This window comes from Eumetopias jubatus, unplaced genomic scaffold (assembly GCF_037043125.1).
Source record: "Eumetopias jubatus isolate StellerSeaLion01/CBP00866 unplaced genomic scaffold, mEumJub1_p1.0 scaffold_4, whole genome shotgun sequence".
Lineage (NCBI taxonomy): Eukaryota > Metazoa > Chordata > Mammalia > Carnivora > Otariidae > Eumetopias > Eumetopias jubatus.
Genome location: NW_028274810.1, coordinates 83,062,682 through 83,087,266, shown reverse-complemented (window position 1 = coordinate 83,087,266; position 24,585 = coordinate 83,062,682). Strand labels below are relative to the sequence as shown.

General features: G+C 42.0%; 1 protein-coding gene across 1 annotated transcript in view; it reads right to left on the bottom strand.

The window, feature by feature from the left end:
* Nucleotides 1-15,854: 15,854 nt before the first annotated feature.
* PTP4A2 (protein tyrosine phosphatase 4A2) overlaps nucleotides 15,855-24,585 on the bottom strand; it is a 29,841-nt gene continuing 21,110 nt past the window's right edge. The window contains exons 4-6 of the mRNA XM_028113688.2: nucleotides 21,447-21,577; nucleotides 19,222-19,296; nucleotides 15,855-18,413 (exon numbers count right to left, since the gene is read on the bottom strand). Coding sequence (XP_027969489.1) covers nucleotides 18,305-18,413; nucleotides 19,222-19,296; nucleotides 21,447-21,577 — 315 coding nt within the window. The 3' untranslated portion in view covers nucleotides 15,855-18,304. The remainder of the gene's footprint in view (nucleotides 18,414-19,221; nucleotides 19,297-21,446; nucleotides 21,578-24,585) is intronic.

The following is a 24,585-nucleotide window of genomic DNA, read 5'->3' as shown; positions in this document are numbered from 1 at the left end:
GAACATACAAGGGACTGGGGTGGAGAATTGCGGTAACCTCTGGGGACAGGGACCCAGTGGCTGGGGACATGGGTAAGAGAAGGGTCTTTTTTAAAAAGATTTTATTTATTGGGGCACCTGGGTGGCTCAGTCATTAAGCGTCTGCCTTCCGCTCAGGTTGGGATCAAGCCCCAAATGGGAAACAACCTGAATGCCCATCAATACATAAATAGGTAACCAGTCATGGCACATCAGTCCAACAGAATACTACTTAGCAGTAAAAAAGAATGAACTACTGATACTTGCCCCAACATGGATGAATCTAAAAATAATTACACTGAGAGAAAAAAAGCCAGACAGAAAAGAATGCACACTGCATGATTTCATTTATATAAATCTCTAGAAAACGCAGGCTAATCTACAGTGACAGACAGAAAGCAGAGGAGTGGTCGCTCAGGGGTAGGAGCACAGAGGACTGGGCGGGAGGGATTACAAAGAGGAAACTTTTTGGGGTAAATGGGGATTGTGGTGAGGGTTTCACGGAGGCACACATATTCAAAACTCATGAAATTACACACTTTAAATACGTGCCGTTCACCGTATATCAAATATTCCTCAACAAAGCTGTTTTTAAAAAAAGAATCTCAGGGTATCACGTGTAACTCCAGAAACAGGTTATGCTTTTTGGTTTGAAGGAAATGTTCTCTATCTTGACTGTGGTGGTAGTTACATGACTGTATATTTGGTTTTTTGTTTTGTTCTGTTTTGAATTTTTTTTTTAGGTCATCTCCATACCCAACATGGGGATTGAACATATAACCCCAAGATCAAGAGTCGTGTGCTCTACTGACTGAGCCGGCCAGGAACCCCTGTCAAAGCTCATTGACTTGCATACTTAAAAATCAGGGTTTTGTTTCATATAAATTTTACCCCCATGAAATTTATTTTTAACCAACAGGACATACACGTGAGCACACACACACACACACACACACACACACACACACACACACACACACGAGAGAGACACAACAGGTCAGCAGCTAGACCCCAGGAACATCTGGCGGCCACCTACCACAACTGCAAAGATGCTCATTCTCCATCTTTGTCTCTTGTCTCTGGTTCTCCATATGCCCACATTATTCCTCTCTCTATCTAATCTTCTCACTCAGCGATTCCTTTCCAGTTCTCTGGCCTAAAAGGTAGAACCTTCAGCTGCCAGTACTTTCTGAGCTTTATATGTTAAGGTCCAGGCATCCAAAAAAGGAAGGAACTTCTCTCGGAGTCAAGCTACAAAATTCATGGGGAAGGATTCAAGGTTGTGTGTGGGCTTTAATTCACTTACTAGAAAAATATGGAGCAGCTCTTGCAGGCATCGGGCCCAGTCCCGGGGTCCCGTGGAGAATGACGCTAATTGAAGTCTTTGCTCCCGTGTGGCTTATCGTCCGGGGAGGAGACAAGCAAATGACACTCCTACTACAAATCGTGATAAGCACTTTAAAGAACAAAAATGAGAGCAACAGCATAGATTGTGATGGGGCACGTGTAACTGCAGATAAGTAGCCAAGGATGGTCTCTAAGGAGGTGACATTTGAATAGACATGAAGGATAAGGAGTAAACTCTCCAAAGATCTGGCTGAAGAGAGGTTAGGTCCAGGTAGAAGTCGTAGCAGGTGTAAAGCCTGGAGAAAGATGTGTGAGTCACTGTGGCTGGGGCTTAGTTAGGAGAATGGAAAGGGGTGAGGGCAGGTCTCGGAGGGCTTTGCAGGGCCGGGAGAGGAATGCACAACTCATCCACAGTGTCTTGGAAAGCCTCTGGAGCAGCTAAAGCAGAGGACTGGCTTGATGTGATTTTTTTGGCTGCTCTGAGAAGAACAGGTTGTCATGGGGCAGGGGAGGAAGCAGGGAACCAGTAGTCGCCTATGCTGGGGCTACAGCCCACAGGAGTGGTGACAGCTTGGGTGTTGGGGCAGAAGGAGGGAGAGGGAGAGGGGAGAAAGATGGTGTGTAGGCAAAGACAGGAATAAAGTGCCTAAATGTGGCCAGGGCGGAGTCCTGCTTACGGACAAGGCCCTGCCCACAGTGATCACGTGGCTGAAGATGGCGACGCGGTGAAGGAGCAGTCAAAGGAATATGTGCCTATTTTAAATTCCCTCTCTGAGTCCCAGTAAGGAGGTCTGGAAAAGGAGATGGTTGGAATAGCTTCAGTGGTTCTCAGCGGGGGCGGAAACACCCACTACAGAATACTGACATTTAGAGGAGGGGGCTGGGGGTTCTACACATCCAGAAATATGTAGGACCATCCCACACAGTGACGAATGGTCCCATGTCCCACTTTCAAATGCCCCACTGCACATTTATGAAGATGAAAAATCTATAAAGTTATCTGAGCCGGGAATCTAACTCCATTTTACATACAAGTATGGTTTTTAAAAAATATTTCCCAGGAAAGCAACTCAAGTGAAAATCAAAAGATTTCATCTGTTTAACGATTTGCCTAAGGGGCGCCTGGCTGGCTCAGTCGGTAGGGCTTGCGACTCCTGATCTCAGGGGTCATGAGTTCGAGACCCATGTTGGGTGTAGAGATTACTTTAAAAAAATGCGGCGCCTGGGTGGCGCAGTTAAGCACCCGACTCTTGGTTTCGGCCTAGGTTGTGATCTCAGAATCCTGAGATCAAGCCCGGCACCGGGCTCCATGCTCAGCACGGAGTCTGCTTGAGATTCTCTCTCCCTCTCCCTCTGCCCCTCCCGCTTATACTCTCTCTCTCAAATAAATAAATAAATAAATAAATAAAAGATCTGCCCAAGAATTGGTTTTGGAAGCGCATGTCACCAATGGCAAGGCTCAGAGTTTTTGAAGCACAAGACGCCCCTATCGGTCTGCATTTATAGCTGCGGCATCCAGGGCAATTCTACGTATAGGAGCAAACACCTATCTCAGTCTCTCCTAGGGTAATCATGCCTAGGTATTCACAGATTTAAAGTGCATTTTATAAATTACTTTCCTTTTATTTCTCCTTTTTTTTTACAGTTGAGATTGCAATCCCAAACATATTACATATATAAACTCATTTAATCTTCAACACAGTCCTGTGAGATAGCCGCTGTCATTGCCCCCATTTTATAGATGAAGAAACTGAGGCACAGAGTCAGATCCCAGTTCACACAACTAATAAGCAGCAGAGCAGGGATTCGAACTTAGGCGGTTTTATTCCAAATTTTATATCATCAAAAGCACAAGCACTACATCGTATAGACTTTAGGTAGGTTTTCTGTGAATTTTACTTCAGGACAGCAAGGTCATTACTAAGTATTGATCTGCTAAGAATGCAGCACCCAGGGGCCTAGGTGCCCTCTGGGCCTCTCCCAGCTCTAAAATCTGTTAACTCTGGCTGTGTGCTTCTACAAACGTTCTCATTCAATTTAAGCTTATGCTTGGAAGCTGGAGGAACTTCCTGAAGAGGAACGATGTTACATCAAATCGGTGAAGTGGGCTGGTGGCAGGGCAATGAGCAACCCCTTCTCAAGAGAAGTTTGGTGATACACCACATCCTTTGACTCTGGCTTCACTTCAGAGAATCTTTCCTTAGGAAATATTTTTTATCGCGGTAAAATACACATTACATAAAACTTGCCATTTTAACCATTTTAAAGTGTGCGACGCAGTAGCGTTGAGTACATTCACAATGTTGTGCAACCAGCACCACTATCTTGTTCCAGAACACTTGATCACCCCAAAGGGAAACCTCATACCCATTACACAGCCACTTCCCCAGTCCCTTCTGTCACAGGCTCTGGCAGCCCCGAGTCTGCTTTCTGTCTCTATGAACTTTTCTATTCTGGGTATTTCATATAAATGGTATCATACAAGACATGACCTCCCGTGTCTGGATTTTTCACTCAGGATAATGTTTTCAGGGTTCATCTGTATTGAAGCACACATCAGCACTGCATTCTTTAAAAAAAATTTTGGGGGGCGCCTGGGTGGCTCAGTCATTAAGCATCTGCCTTCGGCTTGGGTCATGATCCCAGGGTCCTGGGATCAAGCCCCGCATCGGGCTCCCTGCTCCACGGGAAGCCTGCTTCTCCCTTTCCCACTCCCCTTGCATGTGTTCCCTCTCTCGCTGTCTCTGTCAAATAAATAAAATCTTAAAAAATAAATAAAATAAATTTTTATTGAGGTAAAACTCACATAACATAAAATTAAACATTTTAAAGTGTACAATTCCACGTTGTTTAGTACATTCACAATGTTGTGCAACTATTACTCTACCTAGTTCCAAAACATTTCATCACCCCCAAATAAAACCTGTACCCTTAAAGTTAATTCCCATTCTCCCCTTCCCCCTAGTCCCTGGCAACCACCAATCCACATTCTGCATCTAAGGATTTATCTATTCTGGATATTTCACATGAGTGGAATCATTTATTATGTGACCGTTTGTGTCTGGCTTCTTTCACTTAACGTTATGTTTCTGAGGTGCGTCCACACTGCCGTATTATATCCGTACTTTATACCTTTCTGCGGTTGAGCAATATTTCATTGTATGCATAGACCACACTTTGTTTATCCATTCATCCACTGATGGACATCTGGGGCCTTTCCACCTTTCAGTTCTTGTGAATAGTGTGCTATAGACATTCATGTACACGTTTTTGTTTGAATACCTGCTTTCAACTCCTTGGGGCATATACCTAAGAGTGGGATTTCTGTGTCATGCACTAAGTCTATGTATACATTGCTGAGGGACCACCATCCTGGTCCACCATTTTACATTCCCAACAGCAATGTTCCAATTTCTCTATCTCTGCATCCCTCCAGCAATTTTTTAAAAAAAATTATTATGGTTATCCTGGTGGGTATGAGGTGGTGTCTCATTGTGGTTTTGATCTGCGTTTTCCTAATGACTTGTAACATTGAGCATCTTTTCATGTGCTTATGGGCCATTTGTTTATTTTCATCAGAGAAATGTCTATTCAAGTCTTTTGTCCGTTTTTTAAAATTGGGTTGTCTTTTTGTTGTTGAGTTGTGCCTAAGGAAATCATTTTAAATTTGAAAAAGATATCTAAACGTAAAAATATTCACCACAGTATAATTTGCAACAGGGAGAAGATTGAAAGTGACATTAATGTCTAATAATAGGGGATACAAAAACAATCCCTGTTCTCAAGGGGCACTCTGTCCTGCCAGCAAGACACAAGAAAAACAATAAATTCAGTGATTCCTATATTCAGGGTGTGCGCAGGGTGCCAAAGGAACTCAGAAGAGGGGTGGGAGGGTGTCAGGGAAGGCTTCCCCAGGCAGGTGAAGAAATGTGAGGGCGGGCGCGTGAGGCAGAAAGCCGGCACCCACCCAGAGCTATGAAAGAGAATGATACACCTGGAGAACCACAAACAGTTTTTTGGGTTGTGGTACAAGTTTCAGTGCAGCGGGGCAGGAAGGAGCTAGAGCAGGAAGAATCTTTTGTGCTAAATCTTTACCTGAAAACTCAAGGAGCTTCTAACGGAGGTGAATTCCAAACATCAACTTCATGTTTTGGAAAGATCACTCTGACAGCCGCGTGGAGGATGGGCGATGGTGGAGACAGACTAGGGGCTAGTCAGGAGGTGTCATAAGACAGAATGAACTAAGACAGTGGCTGTAGAGAGGAGGTAAGAAGGTGGGGGATCAGATATAATTCCTAGATCATAGTTCCTGCCTGATATGGGTTGGACTGTCTGCCCCCAAAACAGATACGTTGAAATCCTAGCTCCCAGTACCCCTGAATGTGACCTTATTTGGAAACAGGGTCATTGCAAATGTAATCGTTAAGATGAGGTCATCCTGTAGTAGGGTGGACCCCTAATCCAATATGACTCATGTCCTGATAAGAAGACAGAGACACACAGGGAGAAGGCCGTGTGATGATGAAGGCCCAGACCGGGGATGTGCAGCTATAAGCCAAGGAATGCCAAAGATTGCCAGCAAACCACCAGAAGCTAGGAAAAAGCAAAGAGAGATTCTCCTATAGGTTTTAGAGGGAACATGACCCTGCTGACACAGGGCAGGAGGGGCAGAGGGAGAGGGAGAGAATCTTAAGCAGACTCCCCACTGAATGTGAGCCCGATGCTGGGCTCAGTCTCACGAGTCTGAGATCATGACCTGAGCCGAAACCAAGAGTCAGATCCTTAACCAACTGTACCACCCAGGCTCCTCTCAGGCTGAGTTTTAAATGTTTTACTTAGAGCAGCCCATTCCATCCTTTCAGCTCTCTGTGAGGAAATTCTATTATTATCCTCACTTTATAATTAAGGAAACGGAAACACGGAATGGTCAAGCAAATCTCCCAAGGTGACAAAGATAGGTAAATGGAAGAGCCAAGATTTGGTGCCTGGCAGGCTGACTACAAGCTCTCATGCTCTCACCCAATACGCTACACAGCCATTTTGGATAAATATTTGCTGTAAGTTTCAACAGATGGATGGATGGATGGATGGATGGATGGATGGATGGATGGATGAGTAAATCTGGATACGGTACAAGCGTGAAAAATGGGGGCGATGAAAAAAGAGAGGGATGGAAGATGAGCCCTTGTATCTGGCTCAGTTGACTTAGTAAATAAAGGCATCTGCATCCATAGAGGCAGGAAAAAGAGGGGCAAAGTCAGCTTTGAGGGGTGGAGGTTGAAGACTGAAGAAGGAATGAATACAATCTTGAAATGCTGAGTTTGAGTTGCTGTAAGTAAACAACTCAAGTAAGATGTCCAGTAGACTGCTGGACAAATGGATCTGGAGCTCCGGAAAGAGAGGTGGTTAGGAATTACAGATTTGGGAGCCTTCTTGGTGCTGAATGTCAAGGAGTTGAATGAGATCACCTAAGCAAGATGTGTGGGAAGAGACAAGCAGACCACCCACAGCACAGCCCTGGGGAAAACTGGAATTCAGGGGGCCAGCACAGGAAAAGGAGATTTTACCTACTAGCACAGGGTCTGTCATAGAAAGGACAGAAGTCAGCTTGTGGTGGGCTGGGGGTTGAATAAAAAGTGAACCAGAGGGTAAGCAGATGAGCTGCAGGTGATAGAGTGAGACACATAGCTTTGTGGGTTGGCGTCCAAGAACAGGTGCAGAGATGACTCTCCACAGTGCTGTGCTGGAGTAGCCCATACCAACTGACTGGTACATTTTAGGAATTTGCAAGCTGGTTGTTAAATACAGCCATTATTTAAAATTAAGTTGTAAAAACTTACAAATAAATTATATTTAAAGACAAAGGTCATAAATTTTCAAACTCATCTCTCCCTAATTATTTACTACATTTTACTATTATCTGTGCCATTATTTGTTGTTTCTGTATAGCAGAAGTACTACAACTGCACTCTTCCTAGTTCTATGTTCAGTGACGTCTACTGATAGTTTGCAATTGGTCATGGCAGGGAGGGTATTTATACCATGGAAACTGGCAAGTGCTACAGGGCAGAATTTGATTTTTTGTTGATTGTCTACACTTAAGAAAGTAATAGAGAAAATGTTAGTAATGCATATTAAACTTAAAAGTACGTAGTGTCTATAGCCATTACATTGTAAATGACGCCAAAAGTTGAGGAAATAGTCTTCCAGTATTCAAAAACTATTATCCAGTTCTGCAAAGAAGTCACTCACATTGTTGATGGATGAGTGAAGTTTTAACGTAAATCTTCATTTTTTTACTTTTGAATCTTTAACATAGAGAAAAATTTCAACCAACATTTATGTTGGGTTTGTCGAGTGCAACCATAGACCGGTTAGGATGTAAGAGTTTGGCAAAAATCAACAAAAGCATTCCGTGAGAATTAACTGGGGGTGCCTGTGTGGCTCGGTTGGTTAAGCATCCGATTCTTGGTTTCAGCTCAGGTCATGATCTCAGGGTCGTGAGATCCAGTCCCGTATCGGGCTCTTAACTTAGGGGAGTCTGCTTCTCTCTTTCTCCCTCTCCCTCCGCTCCTCCCCAAGTGCTCTTTCTCTCTCTCAAACAAATAAATAAATCTTTTTAAAAAATTGGGGGGGGTGCCTCAGTCGGTTAAGCATCTGCCTTCAGCTCAGGTCATGATCCTTGTGTCCTGGGACCAAGTCCCATAAGGGGTTCCTGCTCAGCAGGGAGTCTGCTTCTCCCTCTGTTCCTCCCCCCCATGCTCTCTCTCTCTCAAATAAATAAATAAACCTATAAAAATCAATTGGCTACATGGAATTTATAATAAAGAGTAATACATATTTTATTATTTTTAAATTGTATGTTACACATCCTTTGTATCAGTAAAATTTATAGTAAATTATTATGTGTGTGGGTATACACACACATACACACACACACACTCCTTCAACCTCCCGACTCCAGCAGAGGCAGAACAGTCTCACTCCTGGGAACGGGTCATTGGAGTGAAGGTAGCAAAAGCCTTCAGTGCTGAGGGGCTATAAGATGCACTGAATTTGCCCAGGATGAGAATGCCACCCAAACAACTCCATGCACTGAGTGATGGGGAGGGTGAGCAGAAGACAGCAGAAATGAGGGGTAGTGGTTGTAACAGCCTGATGGTCATTGTCTCAAGCTGGTGTTACTCAAGGATGGAAGAGCAATGGTCTGGACTTGGCCATGCATGGATTGCTGAGCCCTAATTCCCACTGGCCTTTGTAGTACAGGGGTCACAGAAGAACAAGTAGCCTTCATTTTTGAGGTCCCAGAGAAAGCAGTGTCCTCAGGGGACAACTTGGTTTCAGTTAATAATAACAGCTTCCTCTTATTGAGTGCAAAGGGAGCCTAGTGATATGATCAGGGTTTCTAAGTTAGACATTTCAGGTTAGAATTCTGGCTCTGCCACTTCCTAGACATGTGATACTGGGCAAGCTATGTACTCTCTGAGCCCCACACCCCTGCCTCCTTATCCGACCTTACACTCAAAGGGCGCCTGGGTGGCTCACTTGTTAAGCATCTGCCTTCAGCTCAGGTCATGATCCCAGGGTCCTGGGATCGAGCCCCCGCACTGGGCTCCCTGCTCAGCGGGAAGCCTGCTTCTCCCTCTCCCACTCTCCCTGCTTGTGTTCCCTCTCTCGCTGTGTCTCTGTCAAATAAATAAACAAAATCTTAAAAAAAAAATTACAATTACACATGGGGGGCGGGGAGGGAAGAGGAATACATCATAATGTTAACAACAGTTTTCCCTGGATTGCAGGACCATTTAGTTTTTCTTTACTTCCTCTGTACTTCCCAAAACTCCTACAACCCTATTTTTATGTTCATTCTGAAAAAATATTTTTTAAAGCAAAGATTAGTATAGGAAGGAAAATCTTCATTTATTTTTTAAAATAGATTTTATTTATTTGACAGTACAAGCAGCAGGGAGAGGCAGAAAGAGGGAGAAGCAGGCTCCCCAGTGAGCAGGGAGCCCGATGTAGGGCTCAATCCCAGGACCCTGAGCCGAAGGCAGACACTTAACGAACTTGAGACACCTAGGCACCCCGGAAAATCTTCACTTAAAAATAAAAAAAGACCAGTGTTGTCTCAGGACATGAGAAAATTTTTAAAGTCTTCTGTGGTGAGTACACAGTCCTATCACCAGAGCAAATGACAGCAAAGGGCAGGAAAGGCATTTGCAGAGTTTAGCATTTCCAAGTCATCCTTCTTCACCAGTAAAAAAATGGATTCAGTTCAAAGGCTGTCTCCTCTTCTCTATTTGCTGTCTCATCCTGTGATTTTTACATTTCAGGAGGACTTATAATGAATAAAAGTGCTATACATTAATCTAAACATGATTCAAATCTTTAATTTATGTATTCATTAAAATTTTACCTGTTATCAATCTTAAGGTTCTAGGTGTTAATGGCAATTCTAAATGAAAGTCAAATATAATCATTTGCATAAAAGCATTAGAAGATGATTAACTGGTATTTTCATACAGCTGTGATCCATTCTGCACTTCTAGAGCTGAAAACAATGTTTCCCCTAAAAACATTTACCTATGCTAATCCTCATGAAGCTGCAGAACACCTTCCAGTTTTTCATGTACTTGGCTACATTTACAGCATGTTCATTACTGGAGTCACATTTCATATTTCCTGATTTTAAAAGACATTACAATTGTGCACCCATGAAAATTAGGCTGATTTCCACACCATCCCTTGAATATTTATGTGTTCCATTCCAACAGGAAGCTAAAGATTAAATCTACCCGTGTTAACAAATTCCCATTTCTGTGTTTTAGCACGATTTGGGGAATTTATTCCAATTTCAAGGGAATATATTCCAATTTCCAGGGGCCTAAACTTGAGGTACCCTAAAAAAATAAGTCACAGGGCTTAGGTAGAAAAGTGTTTTCGGAAAAGTGCTTTATCTATGCCGAATAAAAGCTGTAGCACTGGCAGCTCAGATCCAGCTCCAACTGCTAAAGCATGTCCAGGCTGGTTATCTAATGCCTCTGCAGGAATTTAGGCCATGCATTAATGCACTGAAGATAAAATCAATTTGAAAATTTCTTAAATCAAATACCAATCCTGGCATAAACTCTATGTGCAGGAGAACCAGCCAACAGTAATAGGAAGCCAATTATAAACTATAAAGCACTCTGCTCAAACGTCCTGGTTTGTTCCTAGTAGGGCCCATTACACAGTTTGCACAAGTTAAACCCACCGACTAGACAGAACTAGACATATGCATACATGTGCTCCCCCCACCCCATGCACACACACTCATAAAGATGCAGCTCAATTAACAGGAACTCGCTGAGTGCAAAAACTCACAGCAACATCCTGAATACAAACATCTTCCCATTCTGTTAAGGCAGAAGGAGCCAGGCATTTTAGAAATCAGGAGTGAATGCATATACTAGCCTGGCCAACTCCTTGCTATTACTTCCCTTCTCAGTTTCCTCATCTATAAAATGAGGTTAGCAATGAGTGGAAGCCTATGGAGATTACATGAGACAATGTATGTGAGATTCTGAGCACAGCTGTACTCGGCAGATCTTCCTCACTGCCCTGACCCCCAAACAGCAAAGGCATGGATGGCACTGAACTCTTCTAGCGTGGTTGGCAAGGTTGCGAGCAGTGAGGAATTCTATTTGCTTTCTTTATGGGTTGGTTTAGTTTTAAGATTTTATTTACTTATTTGAGAGAGAGAGCACAAGTGGAGAGGAGGGACAGAGGGAGAGGGAGAAGCAGACTCCTGGCGGAGCACAGAGCCCGACGTAGGGCTCGATCCCAGGACCCCGGGATCGTGACCCAACCCGAAGGCAGATGCTTAACCGACTGAGCCACCCAGGTGCCCCTCTATTTGGTTTCATTTGCAAGTGTGCTCTGCAGAGAAACTTAGAGGTGGGGGCCATTTTACAAATCTTTCCCAGGCCAGATATCCCAGCTGATGTAAATTAATCCCTTGAAATGTGAATGCAGATATACTGGTCATCTTTTCATGTAATCCAGGCTCTAAGGGCTGTAAAAAAGGATAGTTTTCTACCCTACTCCTCTGCTGCTCCCTTAGATGAGGCTCCAACCTCTGTCCTGGCCTACCACAGGCCATCATCAACCCACCATCCACAAATGGTTTTTCAACTTCTATTCTCTGCAATTCATTTTCACTCATTCAGCTGGTATTTATTGCATGCATAATGCGAATCAGGCACGGGGTTTACAGGGACGGTCTCTAAAGAGCTTCTTGAATAACCACTCTGAGCACAGATCTGACAATGTAACTGCTGTGCTTACCAACCTTCAGAGGATCCCCATTGCTCAAAGCAGAGATTCCCAACTTCGAGACCGATTTGGAATGACCTCGGTCATGCCTGGGCGTGGGTACTTTGAATAAACCACATGGTTGAGTCTCATGTCTCCTCCTGATTGAGAAACAGTAGAAAAACTTGCAAATTTCTTGCTCTGACTACGTAATACCCTCTGCAACATGACCCCAACCTTCCCAGGCTCACTAAACACAATTTGGCCTCTGCCTAGATTTTGCCTTTCCTCCTTACTATACTCCAGCCATACTACCCACACGGCTGTTTTGTGAGCATACCAAGCACACTCTTTCAAGTTTACACATACTGCTACAGGCACTACTTGGGAAGTGTTTCTAGCATTTTCACATAGCATTTCCACATAGTAGGCTCCTTCACCTTCCTCAGAGATCTTCCCTGACCATTCCATCTAACTCCATACATAACTCCAGTCACTAACCCCTTACCTGCTTTACTTTCTTCCAACCTTCATAGCACCCATCGTTATCTGCATATATATTCCTTAGTGGTGTCCCTGTTTATTCTTTCATCTCAACCAGAATGTAAGCCCTGTAAGGGCAGAGAGTTTGTGTAGTATGTGGTGGGGGCTCAAGCGCTTAGCCACTAAATCATCACTCTTTCTATAGGTGCTTCAGTCACAGCACTCAACATGCTATTTGTATAATCAAAGTCTAGGTTCTATTTGTTATTAAGAAACTGACTCAAACTCTTTCACAGAAGGGACAGGGGAAGGGGCAGAAACTACTGAGAAGGCCTCAAGGCAAAGTGGAACTTGGCTGGGCCAAGGCATTTCTCCCCAACTCCCAGGCCAGAGCCTTTTAGTTTTGTTCCCTAAGCTGCTACTCCATCCCCTTTGTCCTTTGTTTACTTAGCTCACATAGGACCCAACATATATACTAGCCCTAACTGGCTTCTCAACATCTAAGAGTCTCCCTCAGTAAAAAGTAAGAACTTGCTGGCCACTGGTTAGCTTTGGGCCAACAGTCTATCTCTGACCCAATTAGTTGTAGCCTTGGGGATGGAGAGGGAGGCACAAGGGAGGAGTGTCTAGCATGCTTCCTAGAGTTTGAGGATGACTGAAGCAGCCTGGCACAAATCCATACCCTCCAGAGATATCAAATCATGCCACTTCTCCCAAACATAGCTTGCTCTTTCATACCTCCACTCCCTTGTACTGGTTTTTCTGCCTGAAATGTACTTTCCCCATATCAACCTTTTTTTTCTAAGTGCATAATTCAGTAACATTTAGTACATTCACACTGTTGTGCAACCATCACCACAAATTCCAGAACATTTCATCACTACAAAAAGAAACCCCATACCCATGAGCAGTCACTCCACATCCTCACCCCCAAGCCAACCCCAGGCAACCACTCATGCTTTCAATTCTCTCGGGTATGTATCTAGAAGTGGTTATTGGATATATTGGAATTGCTAGGTTATATGGCAATTCTAAGTTTAACTCTCTGAGAAGCTGCCAAACTGTTTTCAAAAGAGGTTGCACCATTCTACATCCCCATCAGCAATGTATGATGGTTCCAATTTCTCCACACTCTTGCCGGGACTTGTCATCATCCATCTTTTTTATTTTAGCCATCCTAGTGGATGTGAAGTGATACCTTGCACATCAGCTTTTTCTACGTCACACTTCAAAGCCCAGCTCAAATATGACCACTGACCACTGTGGAACTTCCTAACATGCTCCTGGACAGTTTTAGTTACTCGCTTCTCCATAGTACCATCATTTACCTATTAGTGCCAATTCATTCAAGAATTACTGAGCACCTACTACATGCCAAGCATCATTCTAGGTGAAGATAATAGTGAACGAAACAGACACACAAAAATCCCTGTGCCCTATGGGGCTTAGTCTGGTGGAGAGAGGCAAACAATAAAAAGTTTGTGAAATGGCGTTAAGTGGTATGGGGTAAAGCAAAGCACAGCAGGGCAACAGAACATGCCAGTGGTATGGGGGTGGCAATTCTAAAGTGAAGGTCATGGAAGGTCTCATTGAAATTACAGTTGAGCAGGAATTGAAATTGTTTGAACTATGGGACATCCATGAGAGATGTCAAGTAGGCTTTGGAAAATGGGTCTGGAGTCCAGAGAATAGAGTCCAGGCAGATAGAGCAGTAGTGGAGATAATGAAGAACCAGAACTTCATATTCAGGTATTGGCTGCTAAACTAGGTGAAAACTCGAGTAGAGGTCTGTCCTAGAAGGCAAAAATCTGTGTTCGTTTTCTATTGCAGCTGTAACAAATTAACACAAACTTGTGGCTTAAAACACAAATTTATCATCCTACAGTTCTACACAAGTCCCACATGGGACTAAAATCAAGGTGTTGGTAGGCTGAGTTCCTTTTTGGGAGACACTAGGAGAGAATGTTTCCTTGATCTTTCCAGGTTCTATAGGCCCCCTTCCTGATCTTCCAAGCCAGCAACATTCCATCTCTCAAACCATTCTTCCTTAGTCCCATCTCCTGATCTCATAGTCAAAAAAGATCCTCTGCTTCTAAGGACTCATGCAATTAAACTAGACCCATCTAGATAATCTGAGATAATCTCCCCAACTCAAGATCCTTAATCACAGCCATGATGTCTCTTTTACCAGGTAGCCTATTTACAGGTTCCAGGGATTTCAAGTATGGACATGGGATGGGGGTTGGGGTACTATTCCTCCTACACAGTAAATGAGGAAAGCATTTCACAAAGGAGTGATCAACCATGTAATATGCTAACATGTCGGGGAAAAAAAGTTAAGGATAAAGAATTGACCATTGGATTAAGTACCATAAAGGTTCTAGTAATCTTTACATGGGCAGTTTCAATGGAATTAAAATCCTCATTGGAGTGGGTTCAAGACAAAAGTACAGCGTGCAGTTGGAGAACTCTTTTGAGTTTTGCTATAAAGAGCAAAGGGGATGAGTGTGGGCCAAACAGGATTTTTTTTTTTTTAACATGGAAGAAGTAATAATATGTGGTAGGCTGATGGGAATGATCCAGCAGAGGGAAGTTAACGAACAGAACGTCTAAATCTGTGCCCTCGGAATGGGGATGGGATCTAGTACACAACTAGAAGAGCCTGCCTTACCAAGGGCATGGACAATCTATGTGCCTGGAGGAAAGACAGAGCATACAAGCAGAGATGCAGGTAGTAAGTAGATGTGATGGCAGGAGCCTGTGGAAATTTCCTTGTTTCTATTTTCTAAGTTTGGGGACGCGGGGGGAAAGGCCATAAACAGAGAGAATGGGAAAGTATTAAAATCTAAGTGTTTTCAAGGAGAGTCGAAGAGTATATGAAATAAAGAAATGTAGCAGGATTGTCAGATGGTACTAAGGCCTATTTGAGGTCATGACTTTAAACACAGAGACAGAGTCAGCATGTTCAGTTGCGCAAGTGCGCAAGTGCAGATAAGGTGGCAGACTGAACTTAACCAAAAATGGAGTTTAGCCAGGCAAGTATAATGAAGCAAGAGATGGGGCAGGGTAATTTGCTGTGTAGCTAAGAGTGAATTTAACAACTGACCACTGAATCTAAGGTAGGTAATGAACAGGAGGTGGGAAATTTAAAATAGGGAAAAGGATCAATGAACTCTAAGTCACACATGTATTGTAACCGCTTACTCTGTTCGTAACATCTACAGCTCTAACTCCTCTTCCAGATTAAGATCCTCCAAAGCGGGAAGTGTCTTCTCTTCTCATTCTTAGTACCTTAGCAGATAAGCTTGTTTTCTGAATGGATGGATGGACGCTTACCCTTGGTCTAAGGGAAATTCCCCACCCCCCAGTCCTATGATATAAAGTTCCTCCTTTCTCACTGTTCTCTAAGAGTTTGAGTAAAAAGTTGCAATGCTTCATCAAAAGCTATAGTATAAACAAATCCCTTGGAAAGAGACTAGATGCCTAATTCCTGCAGTGTTGTGTCCAAGAACTAAACCACAAAATGTACCAGATGCATCCCAACTCAAGTTTACCCTTATTGAACACCTGGGTGGCATGAAATCTTTGAACTTCCCAACCTCTAATTATTTCACCTCCTTACAGTAATTAACAGAACAGGCCTTGAGAATACCAAGTTTTCTAAGGAGACATAAATGAAATTGAACCTGGGGTGGAGAACGATACACAGACAAAGAGCATGTAAAATAAGTTTTATTGTTCTTTAAAAGGGTTCAGGGTTTGGTTTTAAATCAGGCTGCACACCTTTCATCAGTCTGACATCTCTCTCACCATGTCAAACTGGCTTCAGCTAGCAATACTTCATTAAATCCAAAAGAAAAAAACTTTTAATTTTGAGGAAGAAAATCCAGTTCTGAGAACAATTAACATTAGTATGTGATTTAAAACAAAATGAGGGATAATGTTTCTTGTCGCTTTATACACCCTTCTCCGCATACAGAACCAGGAATGTAATTTTCCTATCTCAGGCAGGCACTGATGCTGCTGGACACTGCACACACATATACACACACATACACACACACTCCCCACAAACAAAATCAGAGCATGTCAAAGGGAAAAAGGTTGTTACTGTATTGATCAAAACCCTTGAAGTCAATAGACAGTCTAAGTTTAGAGGGTATGCTGTTTTGATCTTGATCCTATGTTAAAGGAATCTATTGTCATGTTCTGAAATAAAGAATTTTGGAGAGTACCATCATTTTTCACTTTAAAATTCTAGAAACAGTTTCAAAAAGCATTATTTTGTTTTGTTTTCTGGGATGGGAGAGGAGAGAATCTACAGATATTTATTTAGTTAAAAATCAAAACAACTCCGGCATAGGAAATAGGCAGTTCACATAGCCAGCCAACGTCTGAGGTATCATCAGTGTGAGACAAGGTCCCAGTCCATTCCTACTGGCCTAGCTGATCCAAAAAAAATGGGAAGTTTATGGCTCTGCATAGCAAATTCCAGCAAGACAAGATGACCCTAAGCCTTTATTCAAATCCTTAGAAGCAGAGCACTATTAATATTTAGATGTAGAGCGCAAGAGCCCCCGATGGTCTCCTTCAACTTGCTTTGTCAATGCAGCCCGGTCACAACTGCCTTCTGCGAAGGAGCAGAATAGCTTCTCTAGATCAGCACATTGAACCTGGCAAAGAATCCGTGAAAATAACAGTACACCATTTCATCAACAATAGTCTCTTTGCTACTCATTGGGTTGCTTTATGTCTCTCTTCTACCCTGTATGGCCTGTGGACACATACTCACTAGGTATTGTTGGTTTAGAACCAGCAATTTTTTTTTTTTAATCTCATAAAGAACCTAGTAAGAAAATAACAAGGCAATCAGTGGTTAAACTGAACTGTACATATGGGGGCAGTTTGGAAAATACAAATCACAGGCATTTCTCAAGTCCAAAATATCCTATCTTTGCTGTTATTCCTTTCACCGCTCCTGAAAATTCATAGTACGAGTAAGTCCTAAATAAAAATTTTAAACTACCAGCATTCTCTGACATCATCAGACAGAAAATCAGAGTAATGTTACAAACCCACAATTCTAGAAAGTGTAGAAAGTGTGCTAACTCTCTGCCTGGACACTTCTTTAGTGATGGCCTGGAGTGCTCCCCTTCAGAAAAGAGAAGTTTCTGGGATACCCACTTAGCTTCATTGGTTGGAAAAGAGAAAAATTCGACTCTCAGCTAAGTTCTTTGAGAAGAAAGACTATTCTTAAAATGCCTTTTCCCCACTAATTTACCAAAATAAAAACCAAAACAAAAGGCTCTTGGCTACTTTGCCTAATGCTGAATAGGGTTTTCAAGAGAAGAAACTAACATGAACACCCATCATCAGTAAAGACTAAAAACCACCTGGATCATATAATATATATGCCACTGCTTTTTTTTTTTTTTTGGTGTTTTTTGTTTCTTTTTTTGTTTTGTTTTTTGTTTTTTCTAAAAGTGCCCAGGTGGGCTTAAGGCTGCCAGACTGCACACACACCTACAGCAACAAGGGCTTCTCCTATTCCATCTACAACATGTATTAGGGGAAAAAAGAGGGATAGGGGAAAGAAGAGCAGAGGGGGAAAATATACACCCACCACCACTGAAAGAAAGAAAGAAAAAGAAAGAAAGAAAAAAGAAAAGGAAAGGAAAGGAAAGAAAGAAAAAAGAAATGAAAAGAAAAAAGAAAACAAAGGAAAGGAAAAGAAAAGAAATCCCACAACAGGGAGATCTATGTGCCAAGCATAATGGAAAAGTGTGCTCCCCAAACAGATGGTTCTGCACAGGCTAATGTTCTGCTGGTTTTCCTCAGAGACCTATTTTGAAAAGTTAAAAAAGACAGGAGATTTTGATATAATTCAATCCTGGCAGAAATTCAAACTCCAACAATTAGGAGCAAAATCATCCTTCACTGAATTAATCCCTTTTTTCTTTCTCTTTTTCTTTTCTTAAACATTTTATTCATGTTATAGAGGGATTTCTTTTTTGTTTGCTTTTTTCCAATCATTAGGAAAGTGGTTGAGGAGTACTGAATCCATCACTACTTTGGTGACACAGTTAAAGATTCCAGATTCACATTTCCAGGTACCAAGAGTTCCCTCTAAATGTACAATCAAGTCAGCCTTCGTTTACACTTCTTTCTACTGAACACAGCAGTGCCCATTGGTGTCTCTGACGCGCAATCGCATCTTAGGTCGGTATTTCTCCAGGTAAAGCAGCTGTTTGGAATTGAATGCTCCCCTTCTTTTTCTGAAAATACAAGAATGACAAACTTGATCATGTAAAAAAAGAGCTGTCTCACTGAAATGCATTATTTATGGCCTAAGGCCTTTCTAACTCCACACAGCTCAAAAAGAGCATTATTTCCTATACCATATCACTTAAGAGGAAGGGCTGATGGGTGAGCAAGCAGTGTGTGAAGCAGCAGGCACAGATGGCATTCCTTTAACTATGTCACTTTCCTAGAGCTGCTACCATACATTTCATGCCCTCTTATCAGTCTTTTTTTTTTTTTTTTTTTTTTTTTTAAAGAAAAGGTTGAAAGGGAAAGGACAAGATAGTGACTGCCAAAGAATTCTGGACAACAAAATAACATGGCCCATTATTCCAGACTGATGCCAAGATTGTCTGAGCAATACCATCCTGATTTGTGCCTGAACAGGCCACTTAAGAGGAATAGGTGATTAACTCCTTCTCTATGGATTCTTCCCTGCCTCTTGGTCATAGCTGCATTTGGAAGGTATTTTAGATATCCATTAAGAGAGTCACTAGATCACTTAGACTACTACCTGGCAATTCATTTTAAAGATTCCTAGATATTCAAGTCATATACTGGACATATTCTACAGTGTCCAAATTTGCCAGCTAAATTAGCAAATCTTTAAATCTGGGAGCCAACAGGACTATTACAAATCTCTCTACCACTTGTTCCTTTTGATTTCTTCAATCAATCTTTTAAGCCAACAAATTATTCCATACTACAAAGGGTACTTTCCATAATTCCTTCTTCTTGTATGGTCTTCTTTATGTGTTTCTGAACATAAAACTTCATACTCACTGTCTTATAAACTGAACTGCATCTTCATACTTCATTCCACATTCAATCAAAGCAAGTGCAACCAGCACAGGTGCCCTACAGAGAGAAACTCATTTGTAAATACCCACAAGTCTTTGGAATTAAAGGATTTTTTTTTTAAAGATTTTATTTATTTATTTGAGAGAGTGAGTGAGTGAGAGAGGGGTGAGGGGGAAGCAGACTCCCCACTCAGCAGGGAGCCCAATGTGGGGCTCAATCCCAGAACTTGGGGATCATGACCTGAGCCAAAGGCAGACACCTAAGCGACTGAGGCACCCAGGCACACTGAAAGACTTTTTTTAAAACCCAGGATTACATATTACCAAAACAATGCAAAGCTTGAGCTTTCCTTTTCTTCCCTTATATTAAAATATCTGTTTTCCCTATACAGTAAAAATGTCTGTATCATGATACTGTCTATGGTGTCATCCACTTTTAGTAAAGCACTAAATTCTACATCTTCATTAAGAGATCTTTATTCTTGGGGCACCTGGGTGGCTCAGACAGTCAAGCGTCCGACTCTTGATTTCGGCTCACATCATGATCTCGGCTCACATCATGATCTCAGTGTTGTGAGATCAAGCCCTGTGTGGGGCTCCACATTGCGCATGAAGCCTGCTTAAGATTCTCTCTCCCTATCCCTCTGCCCCTCCCTGCTCCCCTGCAGGCATGCACTCACTCTCTAAAAAGATCTTTATTCTTTAAAACATCACATTATTATCTCAAATTTACACATTATAGGTCATCAAAAATTCATCGGGCTTTAACCATCATCACACAGTAAGAAAAAAAAAATGACCAAATGTGTCATCTATATTGAGTATCTCAGAAATTTCATTACAAATCCATTTTAGTAGCTTTTCCTCATCAAATACTAAAAAGGTGCTAGATTTCTTCAACAAAATCCTTTCTGTGAGCTAGGAGAGTGTCAGAGAATTGGTCATTAGGAACAGTTCTCTATGTAAGTATGTGGGGTTTTTTTGTTTTTTACATCTAACAAGGGACACTGAGGCCTGAGCAGGTCTCAACCTGTCTGTGGTTTGGGAATATTATATGCTTCAAAAAGCAAAGTAGAGGGTTTGTCTTCTGGGAAGACAAAGCTGTCTTCTCCTCTGAAAAAGTCTCCAACATAGTTGGATTTGGCATCTTCTAGGAATAGGAAGGCAGGGATTGAGGCCTCATGAGTCTGGGTTTACAGCTGAGGTAGAGAGAGAAGACACTGATTATAACCAGAAAGTCCAGGTGAGCTGTAGTTACCTCCAGTACTCCTCACTATTAACACCCACTCTGGGTTTCAGGACAGTCACAGAAATAGATTCCTTAACAATAAAATAACAGTAATACACACACAGACAAAAATCTAGCAAGGGAAATGACGTTTTAAAATGTCCACTACATGGCACCAACTTTGGACTACCTGCTAGGATAGCTACCAGTTACCAAACTGCGTAAGTCAAGTTAGAACACTACCTTCACCCTTCAGAATAAGGACTGGGAACTTCTGACCCTGAAGAAGAAACTGTACCACACTAAACTGCAAAAAAAGGAAAAGAGCAAACAAAAGGGCTGAGCAGGGGTAATAACCTGAGTCACCACCACCTTGAGGCAACAGCAGCCTGCACTAATGTTCTTCTGAGTCAAAGTGCACATCATAAACTGGCATTTAATCTGCTCTTGATGAGAGTGTTGCAACACCATTCCATGCAATGCTCAAGGAAAAAGGTTTTAAAATCAAAGTTACTTTTTGTTCTCCGTACATCTCCTTTCAGAAGTTTAAAGTTCAGCCATCTGCTCTGCACCTATTAATTTCCCATTCATCTCAATCCAAAATTAACCACATATAGATTCTTCAGAATCTAAAATTATTTTAATTTTGTTGCCCATTTCAAAGACCTAAGCCTCTGAATATGTGAAATAATGAGGAAAAAAACTCATACTGAATTAACCAATTTTTAGCTCAAATATAAAATAATTACATTAAATCAGTTTCGAAACAATTTCTGAGCCATCATCCACTAAATCTATTATGGGCATCAGAATCAGACAACCCACGAAACACAAAAAGCTGTCTTAAGAAACCATTACACGAGCTTCTGCTCTCATTTTCCTTTCCTTCATGCAATTTAATATTTGGTGTAATAAATACAAACTTCTACCAAAGTTAAATTTTTGATAATGAATTCTGGGACAAAAAGGTAAGAGCTTACCTTCCCAATCCTGCAACACAATGCACTGCAACACAGCAACCTGGCTCTTCACGAAATTTGGTTTTTAACAGGTTTAGCCAATCATCTACTATCTGATTAGGGGGTGGCGCTCCATCATCAAATGGCCAATCCTGGAAAGAAAAGATCTTTTACATTAAATTGTTATTTTCTGTGGAATAGTATCTAATGCAGAACAGCTGCATAGAACACAGAGTGGATCTAACTTTTTTTTTTAGGGGGTGGGTACAGAGAGGGAGGGAGGGAGAGCGAGAGAGAGAATCTTTTTTTTTATTTTTTATTGTTATGTTAATCACCATACATTACATCATTAGTTCTTGATGTAGTGTTCCATGATTCATTGTTTGTGCATAACACCCAGTGCTCCACGCAGAACGTGCCCTCTTTAATACCCATCACCAGGCTAACCCATCCCCCCACCCCCTCCCCTCTAGAACCCTCAGTTTGTTTTTCAGAGTCCATGGTTCGTCTCCCCCTCCCCCTCCGACTTACTCCCCTTCATTCCTCCCCTCCTGCTATCTTCTTTTTCTTTTTTCTTAACATATGTTGCATTATTTGTTTCAGAAGTACAGATCTGTGATTCAACAGTCTTGCACAATTCACAGCGCTCACCATAGCACATACCCTCCCCAATGTCTATCACCCAGCCACCCCATCCCTCCCACCCCTCATCACTCCAGCAACACTCAGTTTGTTCCCTGAGATTAAGAATTAGAGAGAGAGAATCTTAAGCAGACTCCACGCCCAGCACAGAGCCCAATGTAGGGCTTGATCTCACAACCTTGAGATCATGACCTGAGCCAAAATCAAGAGCTGGACACTTAACCGACTGAGCCATCCAGGTGCCCCTACATATCTATTCTTTTTTTTTTTTAAGATTTTACTTATTTGAGAGAGAGCGCACAAGCAGGGGGAGGGGCAGAGGGAGAGGGAGAGGGAGAAGCAGACTCTCTGCTGAACAGGGAGCCCGACGCGGGACCCTGAGATCATGACCTAAGCCGAAGGCAGACGCTTAACCGACTGAGCCACCCAGGCCCTCCAATATATACCTATTCTTAATAACACAATTCTGATCACTGCTGAAAGTTTTTTCTAAGATCAAAATTCATGTGTGCCAAGGAACTCAGGCTTCTCAATGACATGTTGTCAGCACTGTAAGCATCTAATTTTATCTTACAGAAATCTCTTATCAAGTGATAAGAAACTAGTGTTCTTCAAATATTTTATCTGAACAAAGCAATAATTAGACATAATAGAGAAAACTCTAATTAGGGCCTCGGCAAAGTAAGAGAGAATACAACACCTGTCAATATAATTTAAAGGTCCACTCTGGCAAAGAAGCATATCAACTAGTATCTCATTGATCTCTACAAATATTTTGAGGATTATCCCCCAAATAGTTCTAAGCTATGATGCCTTTTCTTTAGAGAAAGGCTCTCTCATAAGAAATCTCCAGTAGTTAGCATATCATAACAGAAATATACTACCATCTTTGTGCTTGTATATTTTTAAAAAAGGGGTGGGGAGCACCTGGGTGGCTGTCAGTTAAGCATCTGCCTTCAGCTTGGGTCATGATCCCAGGGTCCTGGGATCAAGCCCCGTGTGTCTGGCTCCCTGCTTGGTGAGGAGTCTACCTCTCCCTCTCCCTCTGCTCCTCTCCCACTTGTGCACACGCTTTAATAAATAAAATCTTTAAAAATAAATAAATAATAGTAAATATTTTTAAAGCTCTGCTTAAATTATACAGATCCCATCTAACAAGCACAAGTGCCACATGATAGGGTCCTGAGCAAATGGAGACCTTTTTCCCAAGTATCCCTTTCTCTTTTAATATTCATCGATTTGTGTATGTGTGTGTTTTTAAGTAATCTCTACCCCCAAGGTGGGGCTGAAACTTCACAACTCCAAGATCGAGAGTAGCATGTTCTACTGACTGAGCCAGCCAGGCGCCCCTTGGGTTGTTTTTTAATTAAGACCAACCCCGTGTGCATATAGGCAGGGTTTATCTTCCTTTCTACCTAGCAAAAGGGCCTAAGAAACCAACATAAATCAGCTTTAAAGAAAGAGGGGAAGGGAATTCACATTTTGCATTCCCTCTCTCCCATCTACCTTCAAGGGCAGAAATGCAAAAACGCTGGGAATTTTTTTTAAAACATAAGATTATTCTGGGGCACCTGGGTAGCTCAGTTGGTTAAGCGACTGCCTTTGGCTCAAGTCATGATCTTAGGGTCCTGGGATCGAGCCCCGCATCGGGCTCCCTGCTTGGCGGGAAGCCTGCTTCTCCCTTTCCCACTCCCCCTGCTTGTGTTCCCTCTCTCACTGTCTCTCTGTCAAATAAATAAATAAAATCTTAAAAAAAAAACCCATAAGATTATTCTAATGAGATTGGATAAGGACACTTTAAGATGCTAGAGAAAGAAAAGTGACAAAGCACTAAATTGATTCTGAACTCATTATGGGCACCACTAGAACACTTCATGTAGCACCATTAGCTGTGACAACACATTATGTTTGATTTGTCAACTACACCCCATAATTAAAGGGCTGTCAGTGTTATCATTACAAATGTCACTAAGTTTAACTGTAAATAGCAGTAAAATCAGTAAGCAAGTACCTTAGTTGAGAGCTTACTTCCTCTAATACTCCCTAAAATACATCCAGTTAAGTAACAATAATATGAAACATGCTTCACTTACTCATATAAAGCAGTTTCTATCAAAAAAAAATCATTAAAATAATTATTTAGAACTGTCTGAACTTCAAACTGACAACTGAAACCACCATTAGTCTTTTCCAATATGCCTCTGATTTGCAAGAACATTAGTCAAAAGATTTTAAAGGCCTTATTTTGGGGACAACCTCTTACAAAGTATTCCAGGGGCGCCTGGGTGGCTCAGTCAGTTGAGCATCTGACTCTTGGTTTTGGCTCAGGTCACGACCTCAGGGTCATGAGATCAAGCCCTTCATAAGGTTCCCCACTCAGCACAGAGTCAGCCTGAGATTCTTTCTCTCTTCTCCCTCTGCCCCTCCCCCCACACTCGCAGGCTCTCTTTCTCACTCTAAAATAAATAAATAAATAAAATCTATAAAGTATTACAAAACTTCTTCACTTAGCAAAAGT